The sequence below is a fragment of the Galleria mellonella genome, unplaced genomic scaffold (genome assembly GCF_026898425.1).
Source record: "Galleria mellonella isolate WM207_F2 unplaced genomic scaffold, CSIRO_AGI_GalMel_v1 utg78, whole genome shotgun sequence".
Classification (NCBI taxonomy): domain Eukaryota; kingdom Metazoa; phylum Arthropoda; class Insecta; order Lepidoptera; family Pyralidae; genus Galleria; species Galleria mellonella.
The window spans coordinates 2,524,314-2,549,142 of record NW_026442151.1 but is presented as its reverse complement, the minus strand read 5'-3'; the positions used below and the strand labels follow the sequence as shown (position 1 = coordinate 2,549,142).

General features: G+C 32.3%; 4 protein-coding genes across 11 annotated transcripts in view; 3 read left to right on the top strand and 1 right to left on the bottom strand.

The window, feature by feature from the left end:
• Positions 1–10,923, top strand: part of LOC113517368 (NAD(+) hydrolase sarm1) — a 100,722-nt gene extending 89,799 nt beyond the window's left edge. For all 6 annotated transcript variants that reach the window (XM_052901644.1, XM_052901643.1, XM_052901646.1 and 3 more), the window contains 10 exons: positions 18–170; positions 1,538–1,722; positions 2,123–2,573; positions 3,768–3,995; positions 4,828–6,149; positions 6,518–6,753; positions 7,451–7,740; positions 8,369–8,535; positions 8,644–8,835; positions 9,776–10,923. In XM_052901644.1, coding sequence (XP_052757604.1) covers positions 18–170; positions 1,538–1,722; positions 2,123–2,573; positions 3,768–3,995; positions 4,828–6,149; positions 6,518–6,753; positions 7,451–7,740; positions 8,369–8,535; positions 8,644–8,800 — 3,189 coding nt within the window. In that variant the 3' untranslated portion in view covers positions 8,801–8,835; positions 9,776–10,923. The remainder of the gene's footprint in view (positions 1–17; positions 171–1,537; positions 1,723–2,122; positions 2,574–3,767; positions 3,996–4,827; positions 6,150–6,517; positions 6,754–7,450; positions 7,741–8,368; positions 8,536–8,643; positions 8,836–9,775) is intronic.
• Positions 10,924–14,998: 4,075 nt separating this feature from the next.
• On the top strand, positions 14,999–16,504 carry LOC113517435 (peptidyl-prolyl cis-trans isomerase H). 3 transcript variants are annotated; one of them, XM_052901588.1, is made up of 4 exons: positions 15,000–15,270; positions 15,393–15,494; positions 15,663–15,839; positions 16,192–16,504. In XM_052901588.1, exons 2-4 carry the CDS (start codon positions 15,411–15,413, stop codon positions 16,483–16,485), a joined length of 555 nt encoding a protein of 184 aa, XP_052757548.1. In that variant the 5' UTR covers positions 15,000–15,270; positions 15,393–15,410; the 3' UTR covers positions 16,486–16,504. The 3 variants fall into 3 exon arrangements, with proteins under 3 accessions (XP_052757549.1, XP_052757548.1, XP_026757899.1); XM_052901589.1 differs by lacking the exon at positions 15,393–15,494 and having other exon boundaries at positions 14,999–15,270; XM_026902098.3 differs by having other exon boundaries at positions 15,000–15,494.
• Positions 16,505–16,687: 183 nt separating this feature from the next.
• Positions 16,688–19,080, bottom strand: LOC113517434 (coenzyme Q-binding protein COQ10 homolog B, mitochondrial). Its single transcript, XM_026902096.3, has 3 exons — positions 18,795–19,080; positions 18,557–18,691; positions 16,688–17,197 (listed from the first exon to the last, which is right to left on the bottom strand). Exons 1-3 carry the CDS (start codon positions 18,860–18,862, stop codon positions 16,729–16,731), a joined length of 672 nt encoding a protein of 223 aa, XP_026757897.2. The 5' UTR covers positions 18,863–19,080; the 3' UTR covers positions 16,688–16,728.
• Positions 19,081–19,503: 423 nt separating this feature from the next.
• On the top strand, positions 19,504–24,593 carry LOC113517547 (uncharacterized). The gene is made up of 6 exons (XM_026902248.3): positions 19,504–19,752; positions 20,276–20,464; positions 20,829–20,992; positions 21,501–22,877; positions 23,285–23,478; positions 23,939–24,593. Exons 1-6 carry the CDS (start codon positions 19,653–19,655, stop codon positions 24,522–24,524), a joined length of 2,610 nt encoding a protein of 869 aa, XP_026758049.2. The 5' UTR covers positions 19,504–19,652; the 3' UTR covers positions 24,525–24,593.
• Positions 24,594–24,829: the final 236 nt, after the last annotated feature.

The following is a 24,829-nucleotide window of genomic DNA, read 5'->3' as shown; positions in this document are numbered from 1 at the left end:
TTAATGTGTTGTTACAGATACCAGAATTCAATCTCGATGGCAACAGTCTGAAACACAACGGTGGCACCAAAGATATGGCCTTCGTTATGGAGAACCTAAAGAAGGGTGGCTTAGTCTCTCGGCAGAACCAAAGCCTCAATACGCAAGTTACCAGTTCTTCAACTCAACAGGTAAGATATCGCTATTAAAAAGTACAAACAGTAATTTAATATAAGCTCAAACTAGCTTCTGAAATGTTTGGAGTGCTCAATACTTGTAGAACATTCTAGTATCATGCGTGACCCCACTGATTCAAAGTATCTTTATTTAACATTTTCCTAATTTTGAACATAATCTGGGAAATATCTACAAGTACTTGACCCTAAACATTTTTGACGTTAAAAAGCAATAAATTACTAACCATTTTTTAACACTGGTCTATTTCGGAACTGACCTCGATTTATTCATAAAATGGACAGTTAATTTTGAATTCGCCTATCATGAGATACGGCAAAAATAACTAAAATTTAAACTAACATTAACATAATATACAACTAACGTGTAAGTTGCGTAGAATATATAAATTATTTAAACACAATTTAAAATTGTAAGATTTAGTAATTAAGTAGAAGCACAATTTCGAAATCATTACCGATTACGAGAGTGAAATTGATAGTATTCTTTTAAAGAATATTCTAGCAATGAAATTGGACATTTTATCCAAAAAACTTGGGTTGATAATCACCAAAAAAAATTAGAACCTTCCATACGAACAAAACATGTATTTTGTTAGTGTCATTTAAGTAAGGGTACGTACACAATAAGTAGACTAATGCTAAAAGCTCCGAGTTTTGGGCATGAGGTTCAAGGCCATGATTTGTTGCATTTCGCCCACACGTGCAATGATTCAGTCGTTTGATTTGCTTTTATATACAAGAAATATTCCGTGCCAATATATAAGTGAGCAAAATAATGATAAACTGATATAAAATATATCTGTGTTCATTTATTAGTCTATACCCTATAAAATATCATTTGTTTATGATTTAAATGTGAACTCTAAGTTATCTGTACATTGTGTAGGTAATATAAATGTAACAAATATATTGTAACGTTACCTCTAAGTCTGAATATGACTAAAAGTAGATCCATATCGATTGTTGAGTAGTTTACGAACTCATTACTTATGCTAAATTTAAAAAAGCCATGTTATTTTGGTGTTTCTATTTTGTCGTAGCCCTGGCTTTATTTACTTCGGCCGTAGGTGCGCCAAGAAGCGTGACGCCCGCTTTTGCAGACTCTTGTAGCATTGGCACTGAACTACCCAGTACTAGTCTCGATAACGATTGCGAACGACGAAGATGTGTATTATCAGCAATTATTTTTCGCAAATTATTTCATACAAGACCAATAGTACTAAATGTATTCAATTTTATATATGAAATGTAACCAATCTTAATATATATTAAGTTCACGCGTAACACAAATAAATTTTAAAACATTTAGAGAATGCAATTAAATTTAAGAAAATACTCATAAGGACGTATTGTAATTACAGATGGTTTCTAGTACAACATCGAGCAGTGCCACAACAAGCCAACGAGTTCAAAGCTCTTCACAGCGGTTACAACATATGACATCCGAAATGAAAGCAAATTCCATGAAATCGGACCTCTCAGAGCTTAAAAGTTCGATATCTGAGATGAAAAATTTGAGCAACAGTGCAAGAAATTTTGGACCACGGTAAGTCGCACTAACACTAACTTGTGACTATATTACTGCAGTGAGATTATTTGCGGCTATTACTACCACTATTATTACACTGCGTCAACTATCTGACAGTGTTTGTTTTGATAAAAGGTAATCTCTCTGTGAATATTACAAATGTTTCTACCATTAGCCAGTAGTCAGTTAGAGCTGCTCACCTGAGCAACCTTGGCCATCAGCCAATTCCCTCCCGCTGATTCTCCGCTACATGTTTTCAGTACCATGCCGACAAACAAAAGCAACAGTACTGTTTTAGTGCTATTTGCTCAAATATATTGTTTTAATAATTATTAGTGTTTCTTTCGTATTGTAATAGTTTCCTGTGGCACTTTTGCGTCTCCTTTCGACGTTATCACTATTTCTTCTAACGTTTCAGACTAAGGAGTTCAATGGAGAATATCGTTGATCAAGACGAGTTGCCAGATCGGCACTTACCAGATATTAGAGATCTCAGCGAAATGAGTGATATTGGTGACATGAGTGACATTAACGAGCTTCCTGCGGATGGACCTTTAGTGACTTTTCCCGAATCAGACACACCACCTCCCATCAGTGACAAACCCTCTTTACTCTCGGCTAGCACTGCTTCTATTGGTTCCAACAGCACCAATGAATTAAAATACAGTACTGCTCGTGTAACCTCGGCAAGCTCGACACGTGTTGTCGCTGATGGATACAGTGCATCAAGATCAGCAGCGAACAGTGCAAAAATGCGACGTTTGCAGCATGGTAATTTACAATACGCAGAAAGTAGTGCGGCCGGAGCCTCTCATCGGATGTTACAGGCCGAGGGTCTTACTGCAGAACAAAAAGCCGCATACCTTCAGGTATGTAAGAACCTTTTTTTTTTATTATTTTTAGTTAATAAAATCAATAAGAATTAATATCTATTGGTACACGTTTGTCTCTGCCTACCCAATAACAAATTTGGAGTGAAAATAGAGATAAATATTTAAGTATATTAATTGGAAAGTTTTAATGGACGTTAGAAATTGTATCTATAAAAGCTAAGCAAAACTTGGTTTTCGCATATATGAATAGAATCGTTGTCGGAGCCAGAAAGGCGCGCCGAAGGACGCGACCTCGCTCGACAGAGACCGATCGATATTATAGAGCGCCACCTCAACCACGACACCCCCAAATCGCGCCAGTCCCACACAACTTCTTGTCACGATAACATCAAAAATGTGAAAGAAGACGCGAAATCACGCGATATTCACATGTGATTGCAAAAACATTATGGCTGCCCGTTTAGTTGCCTTTGCGGGCAGGATGCTGCGTCGCGGAGGATCTCCGGGGGCGGTGAGCTCATTTATCTACGTGTGCTTATCGCCGCTTCTACCGCTTCTCTCAGTCAGTGCCTGACCGTCGTGCGCGCGAGCACACGCGGAAGTAGTTTATGCGCGTGCGCGCGCGAGTACGCGAATAGTTCACTTTAAATATAGACACGGAATGTCTACGAGTGGGGGGTCGGCCCCGTGGCCGGTCCACCGAGGAGTCCTGTCGCGTTTTTCTCCACATTCGCAAAATCCTTTGGTGAGATTTTTTTCAATCGGAAAAGTTTTAGTCCTTGTGAATAACATAGTTTGTACACAAATTTTAAAATAATTCACTGGAAACCTACAAGTTTTACGTTATTGGCCTATATCCAATAAAGCCAATAGGACGTAATATCTCAGCCATGACGTAGGACAACATTTTTTTGTTAAAAAGTAGTTTTTATTTCTAGATGATCATCGCAAATTCATTCGCATAATGTCTTTGAAACGACGAAGATCAAAAATTAAACTACGTGCCGGTGCTCTTGTTGTAACTATCAAATATTAGTATAATGAATCATAGTGTCAGCGATAACAAGCTCATCTTTTTAGAATATATTTCAGTGTTTAATTTGTTTACACTTTATTAATGTTACAGTATCGCCATCATAAAAGTGTCTGTGCTATCTAATAATAAAGATAGGTAAATTTTGAGGGACGTATATTGCTCGTTTCTATATTCTTCTACTACTCCAATTCCAGGAGCAGCGATCTCTTAAGGCTGGCGAAGTAACAGCACAAGAAGCGAACAATATGTCAGCCTCGAGTTCTCGTCTGCAGACAGAAGCTTTTAGTGCAGAAAAAAAAGCTATGGCCAAGGCGCAAGCACGACAAACAGTAACATCCAGTGGCATGTACAGCCACAAAGAACACATTGCACATTCTAATATGACTATATCCAGCAAAAATATGTCCAAGATCTCATCTCAGGTTAGTGTATTCATATTTTCAGTTTGCTACAATTGAGTTTAATAAATGTACTATTGTACCTACAGTTGAAACGTGATATTGATGCTAATTTGTGAACTTTAGCATGATTGATAATTTCGTAAGTAAATAACATTGTACTGATAAATTTCAGTGTATGAATAAGTTACAGTAATCATATTAATTTAAAATAGTCGTTGGTTTACACGTATACGCATCATGTTTATCAATAACATTCTTAAATGTAGTTTTAGTAAAAACTTGTGGTTACCTTACTTCCTTAATGTCATAAGCAAGGTCATATTTCGTTATTTGCAAAAACAAGTGAGTTGTACCTGGGTATTGATATTTTCTTTTAAAATTCTATGGCGATTAACTTTGACTTTGCCAGTCAATATAATTTAATTTTATATTAGAATGAATAGATTTCATGTATGCGTTCATAGTAAATCATCATCTTCCTACCCTTATCCCAATTATCATTTGGGGTCAGCATAATGTTTTTTTTTTATCCATATTACAAAAAGATTCGGCTTATAGTTTTACGACCGGCCGCCTGGCTGACGTCAACCCTCTTTGGGAATGCATTTGTTGGTGGTTTCCACCACCTACGATATAGAGGAAAGGATTGAGAACAAAAGGCAGGGAACGTTGAAAATGCGTAAAGAAAATTTATAAATAAGAGGAATAATGGACTTATGTAGGAAAGAAAAGTGGGGACGGCACTGCAGTTTCGGAAATGACTGGGACACTACATAGGTTCATAGTAAATATTAATTGTAAATATTGTTTTCTATTTATCTCAACTTAATGCATATTATTATCTATTTTACAGATGACTCAACTTCTAAATGGGACGATTAAGCCTGGGGATGAAGATTTAACAAATTTAAATTTTGAAGATTTAGATAAACTAAATGCAAATTCTAATCAAAGTGAGGTTGAGCTGGCAATCAAAAAATACTCGTCAAGGATGAACGCTTTTATTACGTCTATAAAGAAGAATCAAATAGATATGAAGAGTTCCTCTATACATTTTGATAAATTAAATGAAATGTTAAGAAGAGCATGGGCTGTACCAACTCATGGTCATGAACTTGGGTACTCGTTATGCAATGCGCTAAGGGTATCTGGTGGTTTAGATATTTTAATGGCAAATTGTTTAGAAGGTAACAACCCAGATTTACAATTTTCCTCTGCAAAACTACTTGAGCAATGTCTCACAACAGAAAACAGAGCTCATGTAGTGGAAAATGGGCTTGAGAAGGTCGTTAATGTGGCATGTGTTTGTACAAGGAATTCGAATTCAGTGGATCATGCAAGAATAGGTACTGGAATTTTGGAACACTTATTTAAACATAGTGAAAGCACTTGTAGTGACGTCATTAATTTGGGAGGTTTAGATGCCATATTATTCGAATGTAGGAAAAATGACGTAGATACACTGAGACATTGTGCAACCGCCCTTGCTAATCTTTCACTTTACGGTGGCGCTGAAAACCAAGAAGCCATGATAAAAAGAAAAGTACCCATGTGGCTATTTCCTTTAGCTTTCCACAATGACGATAATATCAAATATTATGCCTGTTTAGCAATTGCTGTTTTAGTAGCTAACAAAGAAATTGAAGCAGCTGTCCTTAAATCGGGCACCTTGGATTTAGTCGAACCATTTGTAACATCACACAACCCATCTGAATTTGCACGCTCAAATCTTGCACATGCCCATGGTCAAAGCAAAAATTGGTTACAAAGGCTTGTCCCTGTATTAAGTTCAAAGAGAGAAGAAGCCAGAAATCTAGCAGCTTTTCACTTTTGTATGGAGGCCGGTATAAAAAAACAACAAGGAAACACAGAGATATTCAGGGAAATAGGAGCTATAGAATCATTGAAGAAAGTTGCAAGTTGTCCCAATGCAGTAGCGTCTAAATATGCAGCGCAAGCATTACGGCTCATAGGCGAAGAAGTGCCACATAAATTATCACAGCAAGTTCCTCTATGGTCTATTGAAGATGTCCGAGAATGGGTAAAACAAATAGGGTTCTCTGAATATGCTAATAATTTTTATGAGAGTAGAGTCGATGGAGACCTATTATTACAAATAACAGAAGAAAATCTTAAAGAAGACATTGGTTTGCAAAATGGAATCAAACGGAAAAGGTACTTCATTTTAGCATTAAGTTTCCTTTCATTATTAGATTTAGAGATTATATAGATAGTATGTCCATACAAATGCTTCAAGGAAAGCGTGTCATTTTTTTCATAAAATAGTTAAGTGTGTTTCTTTTATATCTTTTATATTTATTTCGTTTTATAATTTTTGCATCTTTTTAATGCATAAAAACTGATTTTATTTATTAAATAATTAAATATAGTTACGTCAACATACATTGTGTTCGTAAGTACATAGAACATTAATAAAAAAAAACTAATCAGCTAATTTGACAAAAATTTGACCCGTTTTTGAGACTCAATGCTCTATCTTATATAATCTAAAATATTAACGTTACATGCTTCTATGTTTTTAGATTCACTCGAGAGCTACAACAATTAAAGAAAATGGCAGATTATACTTCGCGTGATACGGGAAGCCTAAATGACTTCCTTCAGACAATCGGTCCCGAGTATACTATATACACGTACTCCATGTTAAACGCTGGTGTCGACAAAGAGTCCATCCGCGGTCTTAGTGATGAACAACTTGAAAATGAATGTCGAATTGTCAACAGTATACATAGATTACGAATTTTGAATGCCATCAAAGGTAAACATCTATTAACTAACAATTTTCTCCATCATATAAATTGTAGTATAAAAACAAAAGATACTACTTTGCAATAGTTTATTTTAAATTGCCGACGTTTCGACGTGGATTGTGATTTACAAGATAGAGTGTAGCTGTGATAGTTCCTGAAAGGGTAGATACAAGATAGACTGTAACCACAACTACGGTATATCTTGTAAATAACAATCCACGTCGAAACGTCGGCAATAAAGAAGCAGGTGTGTAGGTACTATTTTTTTTTATACAACTTAGAATGGCAAGCAAGCTGACGGCCCACCTGATGGAAAGTGGTAACCATCGCCTATAGACATGAGCAGTACCATGGACATAACATAGTATACTGTTTCGCCCATTATACCCCCCCATACGTTGCCATTCTTGAGGACTCAGATGTTATTCCTCCGTACCCAGTAAATTCACGCCATATCCCATCCTTCAAACCGAAACACAGCCATGCCAACATAACTGCTTCACGGTAGAAACACGAATGGGACAGAGGTACCCAAGCATTCGACTTTGTACTATTTACCTGTAAAAGTTTTTTCGTCGCGTTAAGTCCCAATTGTTTATTTAAAAGATACGAGGATTTTAAATTGCATTTAACCATCCAATTCGAAAAAATAAATTTTAATATTCATCTAATATATGTATATAAAAAGTATTTATCTTTTTACAGTTTATGAAAGTTCACTTCCTAGTAAAGGAGAAGAGAACATGGAGAAGAACCTAGATGTGTTTGTAAGTTACCGAAGATCTAATGGATCGCAACTGGCTAGTTTACTGAAAGTCCATCTCCAGCTGCGAGGTTTTACAGTATTTATAGACGTGGAAAGATTAGAAGCCGGCAAATTTGACAATAACCTGTTACAAAGTATACGGCAAGCAAAACATTTCTTATTGGTCCTTACGCCAAACGCACTTGATAGATGCAAGGACGATACAGAGCAAAAAGATTGGGTTCATCGGGTAAGAATTATTTTTTATTTATAAAAACACATATTTGAAAACCTCAACCTTTTATCTGATTCATATGACGCTTCAAAGCATCGAACATCAACAAACTTATAATCCTTACTATTATCCTGTAAAAAAAAACTATTTTAAATGTGAAAGTATGATTTAGAATTCACTTAGTATTTGCCATAGATAACTTTTTATCTAGATCAAGATTTTTATCTAGATGTGAGTACAACTAATACCTACTCGTATTATGATTTGACAAAACATTTATTGACCACAAGTTCTTGCTTTTTTTTTAATGGGTGATAATGGAATGGTAACCGCACCCGCTCTATTGGTATACACCGGTGGGGCACCAGTGAGGGATGATAGATAAGGATGAAACAGGTCAGTTAGCCCATCGTGATGAACTCAACAAGAATTGTTCACGATGGTTTCCAGGGGGAACCACATGGTGGTCGACTTGATAGGGTATATTGCTAGCAATGTCGAACTTCATTGCTGAATATTCCTTTCCCCCCACAATTTCTTGCTTGCACATATTAAATTGAAATTGATTAATATTGATCAAATGTTCGGGTTGGCTTATTTAAACCTCTTCAGAATATTACATAGTAACAATTACTGTTTCCAGGAGATAGTGGCAGCGTTGCAATCACAGTGCAATATTGTACCAATTATCGACAATTTTGAATGGCCAAATGCGGAGGAACTTCCAGAAGACATGCGTGCGGTTTGTCATTTCAACGGAGTACGATGGATACACGACTACCAAGATGCATGTGTAGAGAAACTAGAAAGGTACTTTATCAAATATTTAATACTGTTTATTAATTCATCTTTATTTATTTTCTAGAAGTTATGCACATTAAATTTATTTCAAATTCCTATTTATTATTATTCTTTCAGCTTTCTACGCGGAAAATCAAATCTCGCGAATCGTCTTGAGGGATCTTTACGAGGACGTGAAGTTCAAACACCAGGCACAGCCGCCATAGGCCGGGGACCGCCCAACTACCAGCGTATGACCTCTTGCGAGAGTCGGGGCAGCGACAAAACGGATTGACTAGAGCCGCCCATACACACACTGCCGCCTGTTAGGTAAATTATTTTTATTACAAATCCACTTAATTTTCAGATATTGGCACAGATTTCTCTTATTTCTTAACCTTCAATTTTAATTTGATAATTTTATGAAATTATTATTATATGAAAAAAAAAGTAAAAAGAAAAGACTGAGGAACAACTACATGGGACAGATAAAGAAAACACTAGGTGTCATGTTGTATAGGGAGATTAAAGTAATGGCCTGAAATAAAGCTGGCTGGCTGGAAGAAAATGCATGAATTACTTGCATCGACAACGGGAATCTCTTAAATAAAAAAAGACTGTTTTATGGGTCATCATAAACTAAAATTATAATAATTTTAACGTAAACCTATTAGAAAGTTAGTTCATATTGGTCCTTACAATAAAGATATTGCTGTGATACTAAATTGAAGTTTAATTGTAAAGATAGGTTTAGTGAAATGGCACTACAGAATGTAGCACACTAAATAATTTGAATTCTATTCCGAATTACGAAAGGAATAGTGTACAAAAGACGTCTGTGATCTGCATGGAAATCTCTATTCTGCTCGTGTTTCTGCCGCAAAGTAGCAAGCTTGTATTGCTATTTTGTTTTGAAAGATGAAATATGGCAGTAAAATTACACCTCATAATAATACTTTAGTCCTCAGGCAAGGCAAATGAAGTTACCGTAGATGGTACACTATTTTCTATGATGTCCATGGAACTATTTATGTCTTTCGACACATAACTCATATAAACTTCGGCAAGGAATTCGTTATAAAATGAACTCCCTGCAGAAGACAGCTCTTTATTGTCGCTACAATAAATTATTGTTTATATTTTCGGTTCTACTAAATTTTAGTTATTAGGTAAATGCAGTTTTATTATTTAAAAATTAACTAATTATATGTACTTTCTCAATTCCGTTTTTTTTCTACCCCGTACCTTACCGTATTTGTTCTGTTAACAGACCACGACGAAGCCGTCAGTCATCACTAGAAAAAGCTTTACCAGCAACATCACAAAGTTGTGACCAACTTTCTAGTTATAGTAACGCATCAATAACCACATCACCAGAAAAATCGCTATACAGCCTACCTGAAAGACTATCGGAAAGTAGTGACAATATAGACACTAATGAAATGGATAAAACTTCACGTAGGTGCCGTAGCTGCGAGGGCATATTAGATGCAGACGAACAGACGCACACGCAACTTTCTTTGCCTACGCCTTTAGACGCCGCCACGCAGACTAAGCGAAAGAAGAATTTCATGGACAGATGTGTTAATAAAGTGAGACTGTGCTGATGAACGGTGTTAGACATGCGGAAATATGTTACTGCAGAGTGTGTATGGAACACGACTGCCTTATTGGACTTTTATCGAATATTTAATCGAATATTTATGTAAATTTTAATTTTAAAGTACAAAAATACGCACAATGTGTAAATATTTTGTTTATGCCATTATAAATTAAGTTAGCTTGAACACAGCAATGTTTTACATATTGGTACATAATTAAAAAGATGTAATCTCAGTGTTGAGTGCATGCAAGAAATCTGTGACGAAGTAACCTTGAACTGGGTAAATAATTGCCACCCTGCTGTGTTTTAAGAACATCGCACGAGGTGGTAATGTCAGAAATGCCACTTTATTATATAGTACAGCAAACTGCTTACAATTCTTGACTTAAATGTTTTATTTATCTCTCTATCTCTTCACTCTCTATGTATAGAATTTACATAATGAACTTATGGATGTATTTTTTTGTTTTAATATCTTGCCAATGAAGTATTTTTAAATACAGAAACTATACGAAATTATAATTTGAATATTGTGATAGCTTAGATCTTTTATGTTGTATAAACTATTTGCAAAAAATGAAATTTAAATATAATGGAAATGTCGCTAGTACCTAATTTATTTTTTCATCAATATTGAACACAATTTGTACCTTTTTAAATTGTATAATATTTTACCCTTAGGTTATTCTTTAATTATTTAATGTAGTCATTCACTTTTAAGAGTAACCACAATATTTACTCAGGAAAATATATAAATACTTATATTTATGTACTAGCTAGCTCTAACTGCAAAATAAATGGTATCATTAAACTGACATGTATTTTATTTTCGACAGTTCACATATATTTGATACACATATATAAACATATATATAAAACAATCTTTTATTTGTTAAATTTACACCGATGTGTGAATTATGAACTAAAAATGGGAAAGCCTGTACAATCAGAATAATTTTTGTATAAAAAAAAAACTTATTACCTATACTAAAAACTTGTGTAGTTAACTACGTAACTTTTTTTTTATACAACTTAGAATGGCAAACAACCTGATGGCAAGTGGTAACCGTCGCCTATAGACATGAGCAGTACCATGGACATAACAGAGTATACTGTTTCGCCCATGATACCCCCATGCGTTGCCCTTCCTGAGAACTCAGGTGTTATTCCTCTGTCCCAGTAAATTTACGCCATATCCCATCCTTCAAACCGAAACACAGCCATGCAAACAACTGCTTCATGGTTGAAACACGAATGGGACAGAGGTACCCAAGCAATCGACTTTTGTACAAAGTCTCCCTCTGGTAAAAAAGTAAAAACAGCCTCATATAGTATGTGAAAAAGATTGCCGTTTCTATAGATTTTAACCATATATTAGATTGAAAAATATAACCGTCTGATAAAACTCAACCCACCCCACCTAGTAGCCTCTTACGACACCAACTGGGAAAGAAAGGGTGGCCTTTTCTATGCCGGACCACACAGCAATATATAAGTAATATTAAAACATAAATAAGCAATATAGATGTATATGGAGAAACTAGAATTCGTGAAGTTAAAAACAAAAAGGTTGATCAGAAAATAACAACAAAATAAAAATGTTATATTGACTACATAATCATCACATTATCAACATATCTGCTATTAACTGTCCACCACTGAACATAGGTCTTCATATGGGGGATTTTGTCAATAGTAGCCATGCTTGATAGGTGATGTCTTAAGAGGGACGCTACAGCCCATCCTTGGATCATTAAGTTCCTTAATCACCTCTTATGACACACATGTAAAAATAAGTGATAGCCCATTGTATGCCAGCACCACAAGGAGGTTAACTACATAATGTACTGAATTACTATTTAATAAGAATAAGAAATATGAAGTTTGTAAGGCTAATAAATTTAACACCGGCAGCACACCTGCAATGCCGCTGGTGTTGTGGGTGATCATGGGCGGCGGTAGTCACTTACCATCAGGTGAGCCGCATGCTCGTTTGCCCCCTGTGTTGTAAAAAAAAAAAAAAAAAACTTCAAAATCACACAAAAAAGATACTGTAAATAATAGTAAAAAAGTATCAAATAAATAATTGTAAATATAAATAAAAGATCAGAAAAATAAAAAAAAAGTATAACATACATTTTTAAATTAAATCCCAGACCACAAATAAGATGAAGACTTACTAAACACACTTTTTAATGATCAGCCTCTGTAAGATAGTAGGTATGTATTGTATATATAAATATATTTCTGACAATAGATACTATACTAGTGTACAATATACATTTATTCTCAATATTTATATAGTTATATATAAATATCCGTTTAATAGAGATGTCATTAAACTATACATTAACCCATTCAATACGGAGAGCGCGCCAGGGCGCTCTCCAATGTTATACCTTGTGACGGCAAGCGCCTCGAGGCGCTCTCCCCACCCTTACCCAATGACAGAGAGCGCTCCGAGGCGCTCAGTTTCCTTTAGTTTCAAACGTGCTTTAGACCGTTCCAGACACTTGTGGAAGCCCGTTATTTACTGGTAGTCACTCCTAACAATTAACTAAGCCATATACGTAGAAAAAGTTGTGCCGTCAGTGACGGCCATTTATGCAAAACTAAGCCGTATACTGCATAGGGATCTCAATATGGCCGCCGTATTGAATGGGTTAAATACTTCTCGAGATAGTGACAAACACAGGAACACCATAAAAATAATTATGAAAATAAAATGGGATAAAAATAACAATATTAACAAAGTAATATTTAATAACAATACTACAAATATAACAATATTATACAACTTATATATAATTTATTAAATAACCTTCAGGTAGTTTATTATACACACCATTTTATTATACCACATTGACTTGTATAGAGAATGAGCATTCATTACAACCTATAACAATACAGGGTAGCGAAGAATCACAGTTTTCTAGCAAATATGTACCACCACATCTACAACTGTAGGTGTAAATACTCTGTTCAGAATTAAATTCCATTTGGGACAGTGTTATTGTGTCATACAATAACAGATCACTATGTTCTATACATGAAAGCTCAGCATCATACTGTTTTCGGCTATCAGGATCTCTTAACACAGCCCATGCTTTCTGTACTTGAAGGAATGTTTCATTGTCACTGCACTGAGAGTTGTTTTTGTCAGGATGCAATTGCAAAATAAGCCTCTGATAACTTCTTTTCAACTCATCTATGGAAGCAGTCCTATTGCATTCTAAAACCATATAATAATCTGTGAACTCCTCATTTCCATCCATAATTTACTTTACAGGAGGAAGTAAATGCCTCTAGATGGGTATATAAAGTAAAAGTAAATTATATCTTAAGATAGAACTTTTCTTATTGAATGATATTAAATTCACTTTTGTTCTTAGTTTCCAACTTAAGTTTTTCAGTAAATTATTTAGGAAGAGGCACAAATATAAATGAAACAAAATAATAAATTTATGCAACCACCTTGAAATATCAATATAAATAAATGGAAAAAACCGAATAGTCAAGATTGTTTTGGCTTTTTTTGTTTTTGTTGGCTTTTTTTATTGTTGCTCTTATTAACACTCTCTCTTAAATTATTTTATTATTATATTAGCCGTTAATTGTCCACTGCTGAACATAGGCCTTCTCCATTGCTAGTAATTGTCATGCTTAACAGGCGGATTAGCAACTGCTTTACTGATGTTTCGAGAGGGACGCCACTGCTCATCCCTCGACAATCAAGTCGATCCACTGATGTATTTTTTTTAATATCACCTATATCTGTATGTCTGTGCTGTTTATTTACTATCCTAATTATATATTAAATTATATTTAAGAAAATTTAAATTTAATAAACTGGTTGCATAAAATTAACATAAAAATATTTTGTTTAAAGTGACGCAGACATTGTCATTTACTTGCATTAATTTCCTGTCAATTAGGGATGTACATATTTGAAAAACATTGATGTTGACATTACTGTCACAATCGAGAATTCAACATCAATGTTCGATATTCAACAAAATAATTATTATTAAATAAAACACGTAATTTGTTTCGTACGCTGCATTGGTCGTGCGTGAAGACATGAGTAACATCAATTATCGATTCTATTATCATCGATGTTACGATATTTTTCATATAGCAACATCGATGTTTTTTCTTTCAACATCAATGATCATCGAACATTGATGATCTTCGAACATATCTACTGTCAATGTCATTATATCTAATCTAAAAACAAGGAATTACAGAGAAGGAATGATAAAATAAAATCTATGAATCATATGATTTACTCCTTTCTTCTTATGCAAATATAATTAGTAAAAAGAGAACGAAAGATACACCATCAGTAGTTATTTTTATATATTATATATTTTATATGTTAATTCATAGCAGGCTAGTGTATAGAAAATAAGACCGTATACCCTTACCAAATTCAGATACAACCTGCTTACATAGTTTCCACCTAAACTATATCGAATATATTGTCTAGTAATGTAAAATTTATCATTGACAAGCAATTATTATATTTTCTATATACTAACCTGCTATGAATTGAGAAAAAAAACAACTGATGGTATATCTTTCTTCCTCTTTTAACTCATTATATTTGCATAAGAAGAAAGGAGGCGACCATATGATTTATAGTTTTTATTTTATCATTCCTTCTATGTAATTTTTTGTTCTTAGGTTGTTCCACTAGCTTCTCTCACAGGCATCATTATTTATTAATGACACTTAATAATATTAAATTTATCTTTTGTTTTTATTGTAATCATTAGTCAGAGTTAGGTTTTTAATCGTATAGATGTTTTTATAAATATATATATTTAATAAAAAATTATATGTCCAATATCGAATCAATCCGAAAAGTCGAGTAAATTCGTTACATGGAACAGTCTTTCTAATCTGTGCTCTGACATCGAAATCAAGTGAATGTTCATAACATAACCTATTTTATTAGTATTTATAAAAATAATAAATTATATATAATAAATTTATACTATACCATTAAATTATAATTTGTTCGGTGTTAAAACAATTACTAATTTATTAAATAACATCTTTATTTAGTTCATAACTATTATTCACCGTTTGCTTCGTTTACTCACATCTTCCGGCATCTCGTTCGTGGCGCGCTCCCTTAATATTTATTTTCTGTAAAGGTAGTTAATAACTATAAGCACCTTTAATATTTTTACAGTAGTTAAAAGGGATGAATAAAACTTTAGTGCAAAATTGTCTGTGAGCTGTGCTGTGCATATTAGGATCATTTTTTGTATTTTAGTTTCTTTCATTGCTTGCAATGCCTACTTGGAATCAAATTCAATCCCAACTCAGGAATCCTAATAATCCTGTTGTATTTTTCGATATCACTGTTGGAACAACGGTAAGAATTTGGTATACATAGACTTATAGTTAATACCGTATCAAGTGCAACATTTATATATTATTCTATACCTGAATGTGGAATATATAAAAAACAGATTTTATTTAAATATCTTTCAAGAGAATAAGGGTACTTAAAATTATCAGTAGATTTTATATTTCATTACAGGAAATAGGACGTATGATATTTGAATTATTTGCTGATGTAGTACCAAAGACAAGTGAGAATTTTAGAGAATTCTGTACAGGTGAATACAGAAGAGATGGAGTACCACTAGGATATAAAGGAGCCACGTTCCATAGAGTTATTAAGGATTTCATGATACAAGGTGGTGATTTTGTCAATGTAAGTGTCATAAGAATTAGTATCACTATATTAAAATATTTCAAGTGAAAAAGTACCTACTTAATTAGATGAGTTACTTAACAAATTTAATTTTATTGAATGTCTATTAATTTGTTTCCAAAATTTTAAGAAGTAGATTTTGGCCCACAATTGTGGTCAAAAATTAGTTCTTTTAATTTAAAAATCAAACTACTGAATGAATCTGAAAATATATTCTTTTACATAAAAAAATATTTATAATTGGTTTATGTATATTATATATGATATCATATTATTTTACATTATGTAATCCTTTTTTTATAATATAATAACCATAATAAATTTTGTTTCAATAAATTCTTATTTGTATCAGGGTGATGGTACTGGATTGATGAGCATCTATGGCGGAAGCACATTTGCAGATGAAAATTTTGCATTGAAACATGATTCACCGGGATTACTCTCAATGGCCAACAGTGGCAAAGATACCAATGGTTGTCAATTCTTCATAACATGTGCTAAGTGCAACTTCTTAGATAATAAGCATGTAGTATTTGGAAGAGTCATTGATGGTTTATTAGTGATGAGAAAGATTGAAAATGTACCTACTGGTCCTAACAACAAACCAAAAATACCTGTAACCATATCACAATGTGGCCAAATGTGAATAAAACAGAAATTTCAAACTTAGTTTTATTTTTTTCAAACTTAACAAAAATAGCTCAAGTTTAGGATTTATAGTGACAAATATATATTATAGAATGTTTACAATAAATAAACATTATTTATCTATATTGGTAACACTGGACTAACATCTCTAAAACACTTTACTGTCAACATTTCAGAGCATGATTTTCATTATTATCATATTTCTGGGTTCACTGGACTATCATCTATAAAACACTTACTGTCAACTTTTCAGATCATGATTATTATTTATGAGCATATTCCTGGGTTCCATAGTAGGTGGTCCATTCCTTCTTCTAGCTTCTTTTATAAAAGCTCCTTCCATTTGTCGGGCAACTTGATCAAAGAATAAATTTGACAACTGAGAATGAAAAGCTGATTTAAATTCAAATGTTATTTGGAAATCAACTACACATGACTGTTGCTCTCTCTTCAGGCCTGGACTGAATCTCCAGAGAGTAAGCATATGATGAAATAGTTTTCCATCTAAGCACTCTGCTTTAACAACATGAGGCTTAATAAGTGTTACATTTGAAGTATAACTCTCATTTATGGGTGGGAATCCAACAATAAGATCAGCTTTAAGGAAATCTGGTGTTTTCTTCAGTACAATTGATTTTTTACACCATGGCACAAATTTGTAATAATTTTCTACATCGGACACTACTTCAAACATTTGTTCCATTGTATATCTGTAAACAAAAATAGCATTATTCCATATAGATATTATATTTCTTAATAATTAAATTAAGCCTTAATGTTGTTTAAAGCATATAAATGTATAGAAGAGACTAATTTCAATACCCTAAGACATGTATACTTAATAAATAACTAGCGACTCTGCCTGACTCGGCTTTGCACATGTGGATATAATTTTAAAAAATAATATACATATAATCTATGTTACTTGCTTATAATGTAACTTTCTATAGATTTATAAAATTTGTTGAGTTATTTTTGAGCTTATCCATTACAAACAAATAATCAAATCTTTCATCTTTATATTTAATAAGAATAACTATATATACTAGTATAAATAAAATTGTGGAGCCCATTTTTACATAGTACCTGAATATGGATAATGCAGAATTCAAGCATATTTTTTCTATTTAACCACCCATAGAGACTATTAAGTTTTAATAAAATTTTTAATAATTTAAGATTTGGGTATGATTAATAAGTGAAATATAGATAAATTTTAGATAATTATGAATAATTTCAGTATATACGTAAGAATATTTTTATACATTATGATAAAACATAAATTATTATTTGGTATATTAGTATTTTAATGTTAACTTTCTATCAAGACAAAAGTGTATTTCAACATCAGAAAATAAATTGTAAATCCTAATATCCATATTTATGAGGATTAACATAATAACACATTAATGTATTCCTATCCTTTCTTATTCACTGAACTAAGATAATTTATCCGTAAACAATTATGTAAATGAATGAATGAAATCTTCTATTTTTTTTTTCACCTCAGATCTTTTATAGGACAGGCAGGGAAGAATTGCCAATTGTGTTTACATCTAGGTCTACTTGAGAAATATGATTTTTTCATAGCAATTCCATATCTAAAGCATGTTAACAATAAAGAGGGATTCTCCTTAATTCACACAGTAATAGGAGATAACAGGCCCAGGAAGGTAACGGGAACGAAAATTATTAAAGTTTTAGGATAATAAATCTTAAAAAAGCCATAGATACATACATGAAAAATAATTTTACATTTTAACTTCTCTTAATATAAAATTGATGATTATCATTTTTAAATATATTGCAGTGCTCTAGAATCCAGTTTCAATATTCTTCTTAGTAATTTAAATATATATCTATGTTTAACAAACATTAAAAATAAAGGGTCTCTAATTTGACTATTTAAATGATAATATTACATTATTTTAAATCAAAAAGATTTAGTTGGTCTCACATAAATTTTGTGAAGATTGTTACAATATTATGTATTTTATTTTAGAAAAATTACAATTATCTGATACTGTTTATGTATAATTCAATCTTAATTCTATATAAACATTACTTACCCTACCAATTGTCTTCCACAATATTCCCTTGTGCGGACAGGCTTTGGAATGTTGATAAATTTTCTCCTTTGTAGGTATACTTGACATTGATTATAAATAACTTCTCCGTTTCTATTTATGTAATGACCCTGAAAACTTCAGGAAGAACTAATTCAATACGCGGCAGGTTTTTATGTAAGACTCAATTTAGATCAAATTTTTAAGGCATGGAAAGTATTTAGAAATTAAAATTACTTACCTGGAAACACCTGGTTTTGAAAATAGAATTTTAGGAACAATTGAAGTCCAATTTTTTGATAAGACCATTATGTTGATTTTTTATTATCTAAATATTTAACTAAATTTATCATAATTGTAGAAGTAAGTTCACGAAATGAGTAAAACCATAATTTGATGAAGTTATTAAGTTTCCTCACTACACATTTATAAAACTTCACACCTTGGAAACCAATTCTAAATTTCTTAACTCTAATTATCTGATCTGTAATTCAGACTGAATGAGTTGTTAAAGCTGAAGTAATGTAAAGAAAATATCTTTAACACTGACATTTGACATTTCAATTTGATGGTAGTATGCCATAGATTAAGAATAGTCTATTCATTAATTCATGTTGTTTCTGTTTATATACAAAAAAATTATAACAGCCGTGTCTGAGTGACAAACTAAGAACAAAATGCATTTGTATAAATTCTATTCAATCAGTTTATTGAATTAGAAAATTTTACACTGTGAAGTAACTATCGTTAAGTCTTTATCCAACCTATCAATATATATATTTTAAATAGAGGCACTATAAATATAAAGCAATAAATATATAATATGAATACGTATTTGTTCATTTTATTATTTTAACTTTAATATTGTGTTGCATCTAGGTTGCATAGAATTATTAATCTGTTTTTTTTCCGATATAACGACATAAAAGCAGCAGGCAGTGCCGTCTCTTTAAAATAAGTGACTAGTGATAGTGGTTAAAGTATTGAGCATTGACTATTTCTGCCTAAAGAAACACGTGTTGTTGAATACAATTGTCAATTTTAAGAACCGCGTTGTCTGATTTATATTAAAAAATATATTTTCATTAGTAAGTTAAAAATGGGACGGAAAGCAAAATTCGATGAAACAAAAAAAGTGAAAAAAGGTCCAGGTAGAAAGGCAAGGAAACAACAAGATCCTATTTTTAAAAAGGAGTTATGTGAGTAAAGCATTGGTTTACTAGTTTATTCATATTTTTGTATAATTTTATGATTTATTGTGCATAATTGAATGTCTTGAACTGCAGTTTCGGCTTCTTTGATATATCATCCAATACGTAATAAAGAAGTTAGAAAACAAGTAAATTTTTTCCCCTAAATTAACCACATCTCAATATCGTGTGTACAAAACATATATTAAAATACATTTATATATCCATACTAACTTCTCCATTTAAATTGGCGCCTATACATCTTTGTATTTTAATCTTTACCTAATACTAGATTATTTTATAACTCTATGTTTTTTGCAGTTTTGCTTATGTGAATCAGTATATAAAGTATACTAAGAGTTAAGTTAGGGCTATATTTATCAAATTTTTCATTTTTTCCTCATTTTTTTCATTCACATTTGTAACTTTCAATTACGTCAGTTGTTTAAGCATGATTGGGAAACTACATCTTTGTAAATTTTCACATTTATAACATTAGTAGTATTGTATTAATTTAATATTTTAACTATAGTGGAAAATGATGAGACTAAGAAGCTCAGTCACAGACAGAAACAGCGAGCAGCAAGGAGAGCCAAAAAGAAAGCAGAGTTAACCGAGAAGAGAAAAGCATTGAAGCAAGCTAAAAAAAATGTTGCTAAACAAAATGAGGTGGTACTCAAAGAAGCTTCTGATGATGAGTCTGGTGATGAAAACATTCAAGGTATCAATTATTATTCTATGTAGATTATCTTTTTTGTTTTGTGCTTTCAGTAAGCTATTTTTGAAGTTAAACTACCTAATGTGTAAATCATATTTAAGTTATATAAATGGAGATGCTCACATAGGCTGTTCACCCCATTTGATCATCTTTGTGGTGGTTGTGGTCGATTTTCATTATTTAGTGATTAGTTTTAATAGAAATACCACCTCAAGTTAAGATTTTTGATGTGATCTTTTTATAAATGGATTTCTTTATAATATTTCTTTTATTTTTAAATAAAGTGACTAGAGGTTAAGTACAGAAAATAGTGTACATTTACATTTATTTAAGATACTGTAGATATTTATTCTTTTCTTACTTATAGGTTTTACTGATGACAACAAAGAATGGCTAAAACCAAAACAGAAAATTAAAAATAATGTAAAAGAGATGAGTGACCAAGACAGTGATAGTGGACATGATGAAGGATCTGGTAGTGACAATGATGAAGACTTACCTAAAACTGGTTCTAGTCCTGAAAAATATAAAGTAAGGGAAATCTATTTTAACTAATTATAACATTTAAAAATGTACTAAAATCCAAATACATTGTGAGGCAACATAATGTTAGGGTCTAATCTGGAAAAATAAAGTAATTTTTTTGTTATCTTATAGCCTTTATGAATTTAACTAATCATTATGAAATTTGGTATACACATATTATATAGGATGGAGAAGGATATGTCTATTTTTTTTATTATATATATATATATATATATATATATATATATATATATATATATATATATATATATATATATATATATATATATATATATATATATCTTGTTCACATAGACGAATTCATAGGTAAATCAATAATATTTAACAAAAGTAAATGTGATGAACTCAGTTTTACACCATGTAGAAAAAAATTAAAAAAATTATTAAATATTGCCTGCTTTTGATTTTAAATGTCATTCATGTGCTGTAATCAGAATTATTAATTAGAATCTATATAGAATGGGTATATAACCTATGGATTTTTAAATTTTAGGTTGGAACTTTAGATGATTTGTTTCAAGATTCTGATATGGAGAATGGTGATGTAACATCAGAGGATGAGGGTGCAGATAGTTCTCTTAAGATGTCATATAATTCTGACTCAGATGAAGAAGAAGGTAAAAGTGACGAGGATGATGATGATGGTGATGATGACATGTTACCTATAGAAAAAGCAAATATTAAACTGAAAAAGAAGCAAAAATTGGAGAAAAAGCTTGCAGATGATGAAATGCAACTCAATATTTCCAAACAGGATGTATTTGCATTTCCCACTGAAGAGGAATTACAAAACCCCACAAGCCTTCAAGATGTGCATCAAAGAATTAAAGATGTTGTTACTGTTCTAAGTGACTTCAATCGCTTGAAACAAGAAGGAAGATCCCGCTGTGAATATACAGATTTACTTCTAAAAGATTTATGCATGTATTATAGCTATAATGAATTTCTAATGGAAGTTTTAATGCAAATATTTCCTGTTCAAGAATTGGTAGAGTTCTTGGAAGCTAGTGAAGTTGCCAGACCTGTAACCATTAGAACAAATAGTCTTAAAACCAGGCGGCGCGATTTAGCTCAAGCCCTTATTAATAGAGGTGTCAACTTGGATCCAGTTGGAAAATGGAGCAAAGTCGGTCTTGTTGTGTATAGCTCCACAGTACCAATTGGGGCTACTCCTGAATATTTAGCTGGTCACTATATTCTCCAAGGAGCATCAAGTTTTTTGCCTGTTATGGCATTAGCACCTCAAGAAAATGAAAGGATATTAGATATGTGTGCTGCACCAGGAGGAAAAGCATCACATATAGCTGCAATCATGAAAAATACTGGTGCATTATTTGCAAATGATGCAAATAAAGAAAGAACTAAAGCTATTGTTGGTAATTTTCATAGATTGGGAGTTGTTAATGCTGTAATTTGTAATTATGATGGCCGTCAGTTTCCTGATGTGATCAAGGGATTTGACAGGGTTTTATTAGATGCACCTTGTACAGGCACAGGTGTTATTGCAAAGGATCCTAGTGTTAAGACAACAAAGGATCAAAAAGACATTCAAAGATGTTTTAATTTACAAAGACAGCTACTTTTAGCTGCTATAGACTGCTGTAATGCTAAATCAAGTACAGGCGGTTATATTGTCTATTCAACATGTTCAATACTGCCTGAAGAGAATGAATGGGTGATTAATTATGCTTTGAAAAGGAGAAATGTGAAGTTGGTTCCGACAGGTTTAGACTTTGGCACTGAAGGGTTTATGAAATATAGGCATCACCGGTTTCATCCATCTTTGAAGCTGACTAGGAGGTTTTATCCTCATACTCATAATATGGATGGATTCTTTGTAGCAAAACTTAAGAAGTTTTCTAATGTTATAGTAAGTCAAATCTATTTATTTTTAATACCTTTAACCATCTTTGCTATTAGCTGTCCACTACCGGACATAAGCCTTTCTCATAAGAGAAGTTTTGTTAGTAGTCGTCACATTTGGCAGGCAGGTTGGCAACCGCTGTTATGCTTTTAGAGATGTTTTAAGAGGGATGCTACTGCTCATCCCTCACCCTCATTTAGTTGCCTTTTACGACGCCCACGGGAAAGGAAAGGGTGGTCCATTCTATGCTGGGGCACACATGGTATAATATGTCATATTGCTGTTTTGTATGTCGTTACTACTTTTGGTATGAAAAAAATGGATGAAAAACTGGCTAATCTGCCAGCAGTAATACACTATTTGATTGATTTACAAATTTGAGTATACTATGAAAATATTTCTTTTTTGTTTAGCCTGAACCAGTCAAAGATGATGATGACGAAGAAGCCGAAACAACAGAAGTCTCAGGAGACCAACCAAATGGGAATGTTGAATCCGATGTTGATAGTCAACAGTCAGAAAAGAAAAGTGTAGGAGTGAAAAGACCTGCAACCTCTACTGAAACTGAGCCACAAAAGAAGAAAAATAAGGCTCCCACTCAGAAAAGGTGTGTAATATGGTTATGTTAATTCCACCTTGTTCAAATTCCCATGCCACTAAAGTTTAGTGAGTAAATGGACAACTAATTCATGAAACCATTAAGATTTAGGGAAATTATTGTAATAATTTAAATTAGATGAGAAAAAAAAAACCGTTAAATATAATCATCAATGCCGAAATAATTTGTAACTATGTATATAATTTAAACACAATTGTTAAGCATTACATTTATCCTTTACTGTAATAGTCACTTTGTCGATAGTTAAAGTTGTATAAATAATTATTTTTAAAACAACGAAACATCTAATTAGTCCTCAACTGTAAAAATAAATGAAGAAAGTAAACTTTTAAGTGACAAAACTTTAATTGAAAATTTTCAAGGAATGAAGTAGGCTTTGTAAATTTTCAAAATGAGTTCCATTTTCATGATATTGGATATAATGGAGCCTTTTATGAATTTGTTACAGTACGCCTACATCATCGACTGTGCCTACGGCAGTTTCATCTAATAATCAAATTAAAAAGAAGAAACGTAAAAACAAAAAGAATAAACCAAACGCAAATGACGGTAACAAAGTACCTCAAACTGAACAGGTTCAGATTGGCAGCATAAACGAAAAATCTGATATAAAGTCTCCAAATATAAACATTCAAGATAAAAATAACAAACAGAAAAATATTAATGATACAGGAAACAAAAATTCTACAGAAACAACTTTAAAGTCTCATACGCCACTAAATGATAAATTGTCAAACAATTCCACTGCATTAGTTGTAAATAAAAATGTATCATTAAATCCAAATCAGAAGAATAAAAATAAAAAGAATAAAAACAAGTCTTCAAATGGCAGTTCAAAAAGTGTAGCAGTAGTTAATAAAAATGAACTTAAAATAACAGAGAAGGTAGAAGTGAATGCGTCGAGAAAGTTAAAGAAAAAATTAAAGAAAAAGAATAAGCAGATTGGTCAAATAAGCGGGAAACAGGGAATTTCCAGACCAGAGGGTAAACAAAATGGCATAAATAAAAAAAATAAGAAAATTAAATCAAAGTGATTCAACTTCACTTTATTATTAATGCATAAGGATTATTTTATTAATGTTATTAAAATTATGTAACAACTACATGGACTTTTTTGTTATTTATTTGAATTATCCAATGTACACTACATTTAGTTATGTGTATATGAATAGATAGATAGATTGTACTCTTATGTATTTGCTCTCACCTGATGGAAAGTGGGAACCATACAGTTTCTGATAAATTACTAGAGGTTAGTTTTAGACCAATTTTATCATTTTTAATCTCAGACTTAGACTTATTAGACTTGTATATCTAAATAATACTTAATATGTGTATA

What these genes read in the sequence shown, in the direction of transcription:
- LOC113517547 (XM_026902248.3), top strand. Translation starts at nt 19,653, where the DNA reads ATGGGACGGAAAGCAAAATTCGATGAAACAAAAAAAGTGAAAAAAGGT. An exon ending in CTAGTCCTGAAAAATATAAA is followed by an intron (nt 20,993 to 21,500) that starts GTAAGGGAAATC and finishes TTTAAATTTTAG; the next exon opens with GTTGGAACTTTAGATGATTT. An exon ending in AGAAGTTTTCTAATGTTATA is followed by an intron (nt 22,878 to 23,284) that starts GTAAGTCAAATC and finishes TTTTTTGTTTAG; the next exon opens with CCTGAACCAGTCAAAGATGA.
- LOC113517435 (XM_052901588.1), top strand. Translation starts at nt 15,411, where the DNA reads ATGCCTACTTGGAATCAAATTCAATCCCAACTCAGGAATCCTAATAAT. An exon ending in ATATCACTGTTGGAACAACG is followed by an intron (nt 15,495 to 15,662) that starts GTAAGAATTTGG and finishes ATTTCATTACAG; the next exon opens with GAAATAGGACGTATGATATT. An exon ending in AAGGTGGTGATTTTGTCAAT is followed by an intron (nt 15,840 to 16,191) that starts GTAAGTGTCATA and finishes TATTTGTATCAG; the next exon opens with GGTGATGGTACTGGATTGAT.
- LOC113517434 (XM_026902096.3), bottom strand. Translation starts at nt 18,862, where the DNA reads ATGGTCTTATCAAAAAATTGGACTTCAATTGTTCCTAAAATTCTATTT. An exon ending in TCAAAACCAGGTGTTTCCAG is followed by an intron (nt 18,692 to 18,794) that starts GTAAGTAATTTT and finishes TTCTTCCTGAAG; the next exon opens with TTTTCAGGGTCATTACATAA. An exon ending in TGTGGAAGACAATTGGTAGG is followed by an intron (nt 17,198 to 18,556) that starts GTAAGTAATGTT and finishes TTTTGTTTACAG; the next exon opens with ATATACAATGGAACAAATGT.